The sequence below is a fragment of the Haliaeetus albicilla genome, chromosome 10, assembly GCF_947461875.1.
Source record: "Haliaeetus albicilla chromosome 10, bHalAlb1.1, whole genome shotgun sequence".
NCBI lineage: Eukaryota > Metazoa > Chordata > Aves > Accipitriformes > Accipitridae > Haliaeetus > Haliaeetus albicilla.
In genome coordinates, this window is record NC_091492.1 from 1718028 (window position 1) to 1730773 (window position 12746).

The window sequence follows — 12746 nt, forward strand, 5'->3', positions numbered from 1 at the left end:
GAGCGCAGAGCCGAGCAGTGAGGTGCCAAACGCCGGCGCAGCAGCCATAAAGCCACTGGAGCTTCGGTTTTTATATGGCAATAAAAGATAATGTCAGCCATAAAGCATGAGAGCAGGTCCCGGCGTGCCGAGCCGCCCGCCGAGCCCAGGACAGGGGCGAGCTGCTGGGAGCAGCTGGGGGGGGGGCACAGAGGTGTAGGCAGCCCCCAGCTCCCTGGGGACACCCCAGCAAGGCGATACCTTGCTCAGGGCGAGAAGGTCCCTGGGTGGGCTGCGGGCAGGGGGACGCTGCAGCGAGGCGGGAGATGCTACAGGACGGCGGCATCGGCACTGGGGCCGGTGTTACGGCCGCCGCATTAAAGATGCTACTTTGGGTTGTTGTTGTTGTTTTAATGGTTTTATTGCGCGATGCTGGGGACGGGCCTGGCAGGCCTTAATGAAGGAGATTGATGGCTTAATAGCCTGTAGCCATTACGGGGTAATTGAATGGTTGTGTACATATGATCAGACCGTCAATGCGGACGTGGCTTGCAAGCGAAGTGCCTGGAGCCAGGGCGGGGGGGGATGCACACAGCCCCCCTCCACGCCCCTGATGGATGCAGTGTGGGGGGAGCAGAGCCCATGGCCTTGGGGACACCCCTCCACCCCTGAGGTCCGGGCTGTGCTGGTGGCCAGGGCTGCATCCAGCGGTAAGGGAATGGAGCAGGTCTCCAGGTTCATCCAGTGGCACTGGGTCAGCAAAACCCATCTTCAGCCGGCTCAGCTCCCAGCCTGGGCTCTGGAGCACCATAACCAGGTGCTTTAACAAGGCTTTTAATTAACAGGTCCTATCTATAGGGATGAATAGTGGTGGGGGAGCAGAGGTGGGAGGCTTGGGGCATGGATGGCAGCACCAAACTGGGGGCTGCAGCCGCGGCCACGGGCACCCCAAGGCTGCGCCGCTGACCACCCTCCCTGCGAAAACCACCACCGAGGAGGAAAGCCGTCAGAGTCGCAGCCGGGTCCCCGCGCCGAGGTGTGAGTCAAACTACTCATTTTAGTGTGTGACAACCAGGTGTTTTACAGTATTTGCTACCTGTGATCATCCATCAAAGCGATCGATAGCGTTCCTGCAGAGTTTTATTAATGATCTTGTCACCGGGCTGGTGCTGGGTGCCTGAGGTTGTCGAGAATGATAGATCATTAAGAGCTTTTGCTGCTATTTATTCTCCAGTGACCTTGTCTCTCTCCATTGTTGCTTGCTTAAGAGTTATGAATGTGAGACATGATAATTTGATATTGATCTATTTGGTAAGTTAAAAAATTTACTGCATCGTTGATGTTTTAACAAAGGATCGGCTCGGTCCCTCCTGCAGACCGGTGAGAGCCGCTGGTGCTCGGCTCTGCACGCCGCGGCGAGGGGGCAAGCCGGGCGCCGTGCTGGTGCATCTGTGTGCCAGAGCGTTGTGCCCGCCGGGTGCGGGATGGTGAGAAGTGGCTGCGTGAGCTCTGCGTGTCCCTGGGGAGCCCCGTCCCAACGCCTTCTGAGCCTGAAGTACCGAAATCCAGGTGCTGGCACTGCCCTGGGAGATGCTGCCATGGGCAGGGTGCAGGGATGGTCAGAGCGGGTGCATGGCTGGACCTGTCCGTGTGGGGAGGGTGAGGTGGGATGGAGGGGCTGCAGCGGAGGAAGCCTGTCCCCATCCATACCTCCTTCCCCTATTTCCCATCCCCTCTCTTGTCCCAGTCCCATCCCTGCTCCCTCTGCCCAGTGCCACGTGTCTGCCAGCTGTCCCCTCCATGTCCTCTCCACCTTCACTAATTGTCCCCCCAAATGTTTGGGGCTCCACTGACCCTAACAAAGGTATTTGATGTAATTACTTGTGCTCCCGATTCCTCTTGCCCTCCCTGGTGCTCCCAGGGTCCCATCGGCTGGCAGGGAAATCTGGGGCTCCCTGTCACCCCCTTGGCACCAGGCAGGACCGGACCAGCATCCCACTGCCTTCCCAGTGCACTGTTCCCACACTGGGATGGACCTCACTGGTCAGGGAGCTGCAGGGCATGACCGCTATCCTCTCCCTCTGTGGCATTATCCATCCCCATCGCCCACTGCTGCGTGGCCGGCAGCTCATGCATGAAGTCAAACAGGGACAAAAATCCGTTTATAAAGGTAAGGTTTATCAATACCGCCTGTCCTCCAGGAAATCGATGACCTTCAGACATGGGCACTGGTGTCAGCGTGCGCACACACACACACAAAGGCACAGGCGTGCATATGCAGTATAATTCACGCTGCATCTGCTCCCCGGTGCCTCCAACACCCTGCTCAGCTCTCCTCCCACCCCACGCCGGACCTTGTGCCCACCGCGGCTCGCACCTCTCGCCACGTCGCGGCCACGGCCAAAAACTGAGCCCAGCTCCTGCCTGGCCACACCATTCCTCCGCATCTCCCTGGGCTCGCTGCACATTATTCAAGGCTTCATGGCTCTCCCATCACACTGAGGTCACTGCAAGCCCCTGGCAGCCATCCCTGCCCCTTCCTCTCCTCGTCTTTCCCCCTCCGTTATCGCGGCAGGGCTCTGTCCCGGTGGTGCCGGCACCCTTGCCATGGCTCCGTGCCGAGGCCCGGCTGGCTTGGGAGCACCTGGGTGGGGGAATTGCACTGGGTTGGTAAGCTCCGCTGGTATTTATTTGTGATTTTTATTTATTCTTCACTTCTGCAGGGAAATGGGAGGTGGCGCTTGGTGGAGGAGGGAGGTGGATGGAACCGATTCACAGCAGGTTATGGGGCATCCCATGGAGAGCAGGATCCCACCGGTGAGGGGATCCACTCGCTCTCTGGGGCTCTCCCTCTCTATAAACCGAACTATGGGGAAAGTCACTGAGTCCGTGGGAAAGGGCAGAGAGGATGCAAAATTACCAGGCATCGCCGCAGCTGGCTGAAGACAGGAGTTTAATCTACAGAGTAATTTCATCTGGCGATGAGTTGCACGTGGCCTGAGGCAGAGCTATAATGGGAACGAGCATCCAGAGAGGCAGACGAAGGCAAGGCGAGGGAGCCAGGCTGCCCGGCCAGCCCTTCCCACCTGGACGGAGCGGCTCCGGTGGGTTGGCATCACGGGGCTGAGACCCACCGAGGGCCAGTGGGGCTTGTCTGATCCCGAGCAGCTGCTGCTGGGACCAGCTTGGGGTGGATGCGGAGGTGTTTGTGGTGGCGGCTTTTCACCTGCCTCCCACTCCCTACATGGGGCTAAATAGAGCAACTCTGGCCAGCGTGTACCTGCTGCCCGGTGGGCCGTTCTGGCCCGGGACCCTCCAGCTTTCACCCCACACTTCGCTTTGAGACCCGGGGCTGCCCCGAGCCTCCTGCGAATGGCTCCTGCAGAAGGAAGGTGGCCCTGCAGGTCCAGCTCAGTTCAGCCAAAGAGGAGATCACACCGGATGAATCCTGCTTTTTCTGGACTTTATTCATGGACCAGACTGTAGTGAGCCCAGACTTGCCACTGCTGATCACTGCAGGTACCTCGTCAGTGGTGTTGTAGAGGGAGAACAGATGCGGTGGAGGACCAAACACGCCCTGGGCTCCCTGGTCCTGGCCTGAAGCCATGCTCTAGGCTGAGTAAAAGCGCTGCAGAAGCTCCTTCTTGTTGACTTTTCCCATCTGATTGCGTGGGATCTCCTCCACCACGATCAGCTCGGTCGGGATGGTGTACGGTGCCATGGTCTCCCTGCATCGCAGGAGCACAGTCCATTACGGCTGATAGACCAGCGCTTCCAGCCCCTCCATCCCACAGAGCCCATCTTGAGACCTCACAAACACCACCAGATCTGGAGGGGATCTGCTCCAGGACCCTGCGTCCTGCAGCCTGACGTGAGGTACAACCGAGCCGCCCCAGCCACGGCTCTCCAGGCAGCAGGGATTTGGTTGCGAGCGAGTGGCTTTGGCCGAATGTTGGCCATGCCCTGGCTCTCTCCTAAGGGCTCAGCGCAGACCCCGGGAGAGCTGCGGGGCTGAGTGGTCGCACCGTTCACTGGTCACGCATTTCTGTGCTGCAGAAGAGGGGGGCTGGAGAGCAGCCCCTCTAACAGGCTGAGCTGTCCTGGGAGCACCCACAGCCCTGAGCAGCAATACCTGTCCCGTCCCCCCCCATGCCCCAGGAGCCCATTTAGGCTCAGCCCTGGACCCCAGCCCCATCCTGAGCTGTGCTGTGGGGTGCCTGCTCCCAGCCTGTCTCTGCAGGGAGCTGTGCCGCCAGCAGCTCATCCGTGGAGGGACAGCTCGGAGGTGCGGAGCTTGCCTCCAGCCCTGTCCTTGCCCCTCTCTCCTGGGAGGACTTTGGCCTCATCTAGCTCATCTCTGGCCCCGTTTTGCTCCTGCCTGTGCTCCCTGGTTGCGCCCTGGACCTGGCTCATCGCTAGCTGCGTTTTGGGCTGCTCATGGACTAGAGATAGGAGTGACTTGGCAGGGACTCGCAGCCATGCGCTCCGGCCCACGGGGGCTCTTCCCGCTGCGGGAGGGAGTCTGAGCACCGAGCATCGACCTCGTGCCCTTTGCAGAGCGCGGAGGGGGGGCTCTCCTGCCTTCTGCTGCCTGTGTGTCACCAACCTGGGGCCGTGCCCAGCTCCGGCAGCGTCCTGGCACTGACTCTAATGCGAGATGCCAAGTCTGCTGAGCCCTTCAACCATCCCCTGGCCCTCCTCCTCCTCCCCCTCCCCACCCGCCACCAGCACCCCCTGCCATATGGATGCCTCTAACTCGGGATGGCGCCTGTCGCCGGGAAGCACGATTGGAGGCGAAAGCCGCAAAATGAATCACTCTGAAGAGGGACATGTGTCTCCTGCCAGGGAGTGCGAGAAAAAGGGCCAAACGAATGTAAGTGACATAAAAAATAAAGGGGAGAGACAGGGTGAGAGGGAGAGGCAGGCGGGGGGGGGAGTCGGAGCGATGCCCAGAGCAAGCGCTGGGCAGGGAGCAGCAGCCCCGGAGGAGCCCGGGTGGGCAGCTGACCCCTCCGTGGGCTTTTGTTTCAAGGGCGCCTGCCCTTGCTCTGCACGGGCAGAACAGCATCGTGTGTGCTCACGGAGCTGGGGACGGCGATGGGAAGAGATGTGCAGGGAGAAGGGGGAACACCCTGGGAGGAGGGCAGGCAGGGGAGCATGTGGGGGGGCCGAGCGCAGCCCCCTGCCCTGCAACAGGGACCCCAGAGCAACGCCCGGGTGACACGCAAAGCGCAGCCGTGTGGGGCGGACGAAGGGATCTGCTGGGGTCACCAACATCCCTGCCAGGAGGCTTAGGGATGAGCAGCCATCACACCGCACGGTGAAGGTCTCCCTTCCCTGCTCTCCATCGCTCCTGCCCTGTGCTGAGGCCAGGGAGGGTCCTGGGATGGAGAAGCCCAGATCACCAGACCCCGTATCGACCAGGACAGGCTGAGCCTGGCTGAGAAAGGGCATCTCAGCTTGCAAGAGAGGGCATCAGTAAAAACAAGCAAAAGCTGCTGGTGGCCGTGGAGCTGCCCTGGGAGGAGCAGGAGTCCCAGATGACCAGCAGCCAGAGGGTTAACGTGGGTGCACAGCGCAGAGGTGGCAGCAGGAGGGACACCCTGGCAGGGTCTTGGCCCCTCTGCCCCAGCAGCCACCCCTGTGGGTTTGGTTTCTTTGCTTCTCTTCCCCCACTACGTAACTGTTTAATCAGAGCAGCAGCCGGCCAGCTAGCATCTTCCTTGCATTTGCTAAATCGCAGTCCCCCAACTGTGATTTTTGCAAATCCAGGGGAAATCTTTAATTGGCTGCTGCGCAGCCCCTGATGAAACAAGTGCTCCTGCCGCTTACAAAATAGCGCCAGCCTTGCCAAAAATATCCGCAGCCTGAAGGAGGGAGTTGCCAGGAAAAGAAAGAATCTGCTATTAAATATTTTGCTAATGGAATATTAGCGATAAACCCAGCGATTCTGCCTCCTGGCTCTTGCCTGCTTACGCTCCCATGGCTGATGCCCGAAACCTCGGCCGCTCTCTGACCGATTTGAGCGAGGAGGTGCAGGTTTTCATGCCGAAACCTTGCAGGATGGCAGGCAGCTGCTTTGTGCCATGCTCATTGGTACTGCGATGACTCCAAGCAAGGTCCGTGAGCTCTGGGGTCTCCCCCCTCTCCAAACCCCATGGGAAAGGTCTCTGGGATTAACTGGGGACTGGGCTGGGCCAGCCTCCAGCAGGTAGGAAGGCAAGCAAGGAGCGATTGCAGCAGCGCCAGGGAAAAGCTGAGCAAATATTCTTGCTGCTGAGAAAACATGAAGCTTCCCCTGCTCTGGTGCTTGCTCTGTGCTTTCTGCCGGTGGCTGGGCTGCGGGGCAAGAGCCACACGGCCGTACCGTGCAGGTCATTTATCAAAGGCATTTTTTGGGTGAGAGACCCATTTACTTCCATTGTCTCGCGTGCTCGGTGACCTCCTGGTTGGAGCTGTGGTCTTTTCTCCATCCCCAGAGCCTGAGGTGCTACGTTGCTGCCAGTCACCCCCTCCCTGACGTGTCCCTAATGAGGATGCTGCAGGCTTTGAGCCTGCTTTCCCCGTGCCGTGCCGCTCACCGTGCACTGCCCCGTGGCATCTTACCTGGCCCAGTCCTTCAGGTCCTTCACGGAGAGCATCTTACCCTTGCGCAGCTGCACGATGGCACTGACCCGCTGGCCCCAGACCATGTCCGGAGGCCCGATCACAGCTACATCTGCAGAGAGAGCAGAGGACTCCTCTGCCTGAAGAAATCTGAGTGATTTCTGGGGTTGGGGTGGGGTAGAAGAGGGGTTCAGCACTGCTGGTAGGTGCCAGCAGCAGTGGTGGGCAGGGAAGAGCAGCGTGTAGAGGAGGATGCTGTGGGATGGTAGTATAGGAAAAGACCAGGACTTTTGTGCTGACACGATTTCCAGGAACAGAACTTTTCACCAAGGAAAAGGCAGGAAGCCCCATGGTTTGAGTGATTTAGAGTCAACGGGGAGGAATATGATGTACGGAGTGGTGTGGAGCCGGGGGCACTGCTTCCATCCCCTCGTACAGGGTCATGCACAAGGGCAGGACAGATTTAATTATAGTCTCATTTCCAAAATCAGATGAGAGCTGCTGCTGACTTGGCACCCCGCCACAGGCTTCACAGCTTCAGCCCCAGGAGACAAGTAACAGCGGGCTTTAAACGCAGCCTGCTCTTTACTCGGACCCAGCCTCGCTAATGGGAAGGCTGGGAAAGAGCCTCCAGGCAAGAGCCCTCGGGCAGCCTCCCGTCTGCACCCGCTGAGCCACGGCTGTCGCTCGAGCCAGGCTCCCACGCACCGTCCGTCCCTTCTCGGCACGGCATGGGGACCAGGGAAGAGCAGCGTACCTGTGATGTGCGGGTGCGCGAGCAGATGACGCTCCACCTCCAAAGCGCTGATTTTGAAACCCCCGTTTTTGATGATGTCCACCGAGGTGCGGCCCTTGATCCAGTAAACGCCGTCTTTGTATGCTGCCGTGTCTCCTGAAAAGCAAAGCGGGCTCCATCAGAGGCTGTCCCCTTGCTTCTCCTCTGCCTTTCCTGCCGCGTGGATGTGATGCTTGGGCGATGCCCAGGGCAGGCGCTGAGCCCGGCTCCCTGAACTGGCACGTGGGGAGAGCCACGCTCAGCATGATGGTCATGAGCATCTCTGCAGAGACCCCGGGGATGGCGTGTCAGCCTTCTCCACGTGACAGCCTGCTCCTGGGGCCATGGCGAGAGGAGACAGCCATTGCTTTTCTGTGGAGGGAAAGGGAAGAATAAGGCTATGGATCCAGAAGACCTTTAATATGGAAGCAATGAAAATAGGAGCCATTGCTGCAGGTGGACATGTTCCCCGGCGCACTCTCGACATGGACCACAAGACAAGCAGGTTCCAGCTCAGCCCCTTCCTCGAATTCCTGGCAATCACCAGTCACAAAGACCTCAGTTGTCCCACCCCGGTAGGACATGACTCCTCCTGGACCTCTGCCATCACCAGGGCTGCTCAGCCCCCATCGCGTAGTCCCCAGCCTCTTCTTCCTCCCACTCGCTCACCCATGCCAGTGATGAGACGTCTGCCTCCAGCAGCCTGCAAAAGCCACAGCGGGTCTTTCCTAGCAGCTCCAGCACAGTATGCGTGCCCTGACCGCAGCCACCAGCCCCTGTGCCATCCCTGGGAGCAGCCTTGGCTCCGGGGACTTCCAGCTGGCAACACCACTGCTCCTGGTGGGGGGCTTTCCCCCACTCCTGCATGGCTACTACTAATAAAAAAAGATGGGGGATGATGTCAGGAAGATGAGACTGTCCCAAGCAACACGTTGGATCCGACCTGTCCTTTCTGCAGGGGGAGAAGGCGTGTGGCAGGTGTGATCTGGTAATTAGCCGCTCGCGCTGAGGCTGGGAAGATTGAGGAGAGAGGTCATGTCAGCACAACCTGGCTAAATGCTTAACAAGCTGGTGCACTTTGATAGCTACTTAAGATGATTACTCACATCCTGCTAATAGAGCCTTTGCCAACCAGTGGGCGAGGGGGGGCTGAGGACCTCGCATTTCCATTTCAGAGCCTTGATGGCAGCACCAGGGGGGCCCTTAGCTCTCCCCCCCCGTGTGTCAGCCTCCATCCTCTCCTTAATGATACGCGCTGCCATTGTGTCCACACACCCAGCCCGCTCCCCGCTGCGGCTTCGCTCGCAGACCTCATTTCACTGCCGGCTGGAAAGCTCAAACACGGAGATGACACAGAGATTGGCAGTGGGAAAAAGCAGCTTCCAACAAAGCGGGGTGAACCGGCACCGCTGGGGCTGCAGGAGTTCCCACGCTCGCTTGCCTTGTCCTCCATCCAGGCGTGTGTCCCAAATCTGGGGAACGAGGACAGCCTGGGGTCCTGGACCCCAGCGTCCCTGCGGCTGGGAGCCCGCTGAGCCAGGAGGACCTGCTAAACCTCTGGTTTGGGGGAAAGCTGTGCAAGAAGCATGCCAAGTATGCTCTGAGGGCTCTGGTAGTGTCAAGACCTGGGGACTTTGTTGGGTGGCCTAGGGAAGAACCTCCCCACTGCTAGGGACCACGGGGACCCCAGTCCTCTCCTTCAGAGATGAGGTCCTCTCTCCTCCGGGGGACTCACAGTGTCACCCCAGCAGAGATGAGCACACCCCACCATCCACGTTGCTGAACCCCATCTCTGCCTCGTTGCCCTCCTTTCCAGTGGTCTTTCTGCCCCCCCCCCCAGTGCTGTTTTGCAGTGCTCCTGGCACGCTCCACAGCCCAGGTACCATAAGACATGTCCACCAGCTATGCAGCTTTACAAAACCCCGTTTCCAGCTCACTGCGGAGTTTGCACGTGGTGTGTGCGAAGGCAGTGAACGCCCAGAGATTTACGGTGTCAGAGCAATGAAATATCAGAATCAGTTCTGAAATTTGGGCTGCTCCCCAAAAGAGCTGTGTCCCTGCTCAGCTGGCACATGCCAAAATCCTGAGCAGCTCATCTTGCTCAGTTCAGCCAGGGAATGATTAATTGTTCCTGTATTTGCCTGCCTGGCTCTTGGCTCTCTCCTGGATGTTGAAGGCTGTCTGGAATATTTTAAAGTTGTGGGAGAGTTTTAAACTCGGGGTCTCTGGGTGTTTGGCTGCTCGGGGTTGAAAGGAATTCATGACTGCTGTGATAAACTACCTTCTGCGCCTGGTATCACTGTGGCATGTGTGACTGACACAGGTCCAGAGAGTGAACATTAATTAAAACGTGGCACTGGGGGACTGGAGAGCCACGAGCTTTCGGCAGGGAGATCAGGAGCTGCTTATTCATACAGAGAAGACAGGGAGAGGAGAGGGAATTCAGACCTGGTTCAATGACACACAGTTCCCATGTTGTTCTTCACGATTTAAACACACAAAAGCTACCACAGTTGTATTTTCCCTTGCTCTGCGATGGGGAGAACGGTCCCAGGGACAGGTCCGGGGACGGTTGGGTCCATGAGACAGACCTAGGTGGGGGCAGGAGATTTCTCTGCACCAAGGTCTCCCAATGTGAAAGCTGAAAAGCTCCATGCCTGCCGGACGACTCGCTCCCCTTATCTCTCCTTACAATGAGCAAGGACTGAATTTACATCCCTGCGTGCCCTTGAGTCTGTTGGGGTGGTGTCAGCCACGGCTGATTTGTCTGAAGCCTGTTTGCAAAGCAAACTGCCAGGGCAGAGCCTGTCACTGCAGTCTCGTCTCTGCCCGCTCGCGTCCCCCAATACACGGGGCACGGGGCAGAGCGGCACACGCAAGCCCCAGCGTTGCCTGACCTCGGCATCCCACTTCCAGCGAGGGAAGCCTCGGCGCTTCGCTTGCAGCAGCAGGATTTCAGGGCATGTCTGTACTATAACAAAATACCTGAGCTGGCAGCAGCCTGAGCTCCCAGGACTGTGTGGAGTATCCAGCCCGGCCCCGCAAGCCATGCTGAGGCGATGTGGGTGCTGTGCTGGAGCAGGCTTGTTAGGCTGGGCACTGTGCCCGGCTGGCTCAGCTGGGTGGCAGCTGGAACCAGGCTGGCTGAGGGCTAGCCCGCCTGAGCATCCCTGCATGGCCATCACCAGCATCCCTGCACGGCCATCACCCCTGCATGGCCATCACCAGCATCCCTGCACGGCCATCACCCCTGCATGGCCATCACCAGCATCCCTGCACGGCCATCACCAGCATCCCTGCATGGCCATCACCAGCATCCCTGCATGGCCATCACCCCTGCACGGCCATCACCAGCATCCCTGCATGGCCATCACCAGCATCCCTGCATGGCCATCACCCCTGCACGGCCATCACCAGCATCCCTGCGTGGCCATCACCCGTGCCTGGCCATCCCCAGCATCCCTGCACGGCCATCCCCTGCCTTCCCGGCTCTGGCAGGGTCTGCTCACTCCTGCCCGTGGAGATGTGCACTCACACTCAGAGAAGTGCCACTGCCAACTGCGAAATGTGCTTTTTGGAGACGCGCTCCCCTAGCTGTCACCCTCCCGGATGTTCCCCACGCAGCCAGGGCCGGGAGGAAGGGTCATTTCAGGTTGGGGATGGAGAGGCAGGGGACACCCCCTCCTCGCCGCTCACCTTCCATCCCTGTGCTCCCCACAAACGCCGTCGCTGCTTCTCACATGGATCCCTCCAGCCCCGTCAGCGGCACGGCGTGGCGGGCGGACAGCATTATTATTGCGATTATTGTGAGCTTCTGGGACAAGCTCTGTAATTTCCCCCTGTCTCTTTCTTCCCGTCTCCTCTCTCCCATAAGCCGAGCATCAGGGTCTTGCTGTCACTTCCCGCGCTGACAGGACAGAGCACGCTCCGGGGGACCGCCGTCCGCCGAGGACAGCCACATTACCCTCTGCCCTGTGCCATCTGCTACCAGCCGAGCACATCAAGACGGCGTGTGCACCGGCACATCCAGCACAGCGAAGTGCTCGCTGCCTCCCAGGCCAGCGGGGATTTCCTGGGCCAGGGAGACTAGTTAAAAGGATGCTGTCGTTTGCTTAATGGCTCTCCCCCGCATGCTGCCGTTAAACAGTGCTAAGAGCATCATTTCCAAACCTGGCCCTGCACGGAGGGCCCGTGGTGAGGGTTGTGCCCATCTCCCCGGGGCTCCCTATGCGGGTCCCTGTGTCCAGTGGTGCATAAGCCCACCCAGTCCCTGCAGACAGTGCTGCCGCCGGTGTCATGCTCCATCCCCGCCGGCTGCCTAGGCTTTTTCTGCTCCGTGATGCAGGCAGCCACCTCCAGCGGGCTGCAGACCACGGTGCTCCTCACCCAGCAGCCCCTGAATGCTTTCCCAGTGTGGGGACCTCCTCCCTGGCAGGCAGGGGCAACAGAGGCGATGGGGGGGGGGATTTCTTGGTGGGGAACAGAGGTCTGCCGCCCATGAGATGACATCACCTTCCAAACCACTTTTTTGCTGACCCTCCTTTCCAGTTGGCTGTGCGCATGGCTCCCGGCTGCTCCCAGGGAGCACCCAGTGTATCAGTGTGGGGACAGAAGGGACACAGTGGAAGCGGTTCAGCAAACAGTGGCTTCAACACCTGCGTGATTCTGCTCCCAAACCACCACCTCATCTTGTATGAAACAGGGACAACTGCCCTTACTATCGCCTGACTGTCTCTCCTCCCTGTGCAAGCCTTTTAGACACCTCAGGCCAGACATCCCACGTGTCCAGCCTGGCTGGGAGCCCCAGGGCTGCTGTGGCCGGAGAGGAGCCCAGCCAGCCTGGAGATATGCCTCGTCCTCCTGCTACGCCAGCCTCGTGCCCATTCTGCCTCTGAAGCTGCCCGCTCCTACTCTGGTTTCAGGAGGACTGACGTGAGCTAGCAGCAGTGAGACAATCTCAGCTTGGGAATGGTGAGCCCCAATAGCACCCCATCACTTCTCCATCCTTGTTCCCAAAGCCTTTCCCTTCCTCCTCCCTTCAGCACAGGAATCACCCCAGCAGCACGCAACAGCAGGGTCAGGACAGCCGTGCCCGTGCTCAGATGCTTCCCGCAGCACGGAGCCAGAAACGGTATTTCCTTCCTCGCAGCCAGCTGTGCAGGGAAGGGGATTTTGGCTGATGAGAAGATTACAGTCTCTGACACCACATCTCCGCCTCTGCTTGCCCGGGCCACCTCCAACCGAGCTCCTTTCATCAGACAAAGCAGCCAGCGGCAGAAGCCTCCGTCGCACGTGGCTCAGCTCCGGTGCTGCGGCGCAGCTGATGCTGGCGAGGCCATGGGATTATTGTTTCCCTGACAGCAGCCGTCACCGCTACCTTTGGATT

At 59.3% G+C, this 12746-nt stretch overlaps 1 protein-coding gene across 3 annotated transcripts in view; it reads right to left on the reverse strand.

Moving 5' to 3' along the window:
* Window positions 1–3425: 3425 nt before the first annotated feature.
* The window catches only part of ACSF3 (acyl-CoA synthetase family member 3), a 66736-nt gene continuing 57415 nt past the window's right edge, over window positions 3426–12746 (reverse strand). For all 3 annotated transcript variants that reach the window (XM_069793280.1, XM_069793279.1, XM_069793277.1), the window contains 3 exons: window positions 7343–7477; window positions 6586–6697; window positions 3426–3707 (listed from right to left, as the gene is read on the reverse strand). In XM_069793280.1, the coding sequence (XP_069649381.1) occupies window positions 3590–3707; window positions 6586–6697; window positions 7343–7477 (365 nt within the window). In that variant the 3' untranslated portion in view covers window positions 3426–3589. The remainder of the gene's footprint in view (window positions 3708–6585; window positions 6698–7342; window positions 7478–12746) is intronic.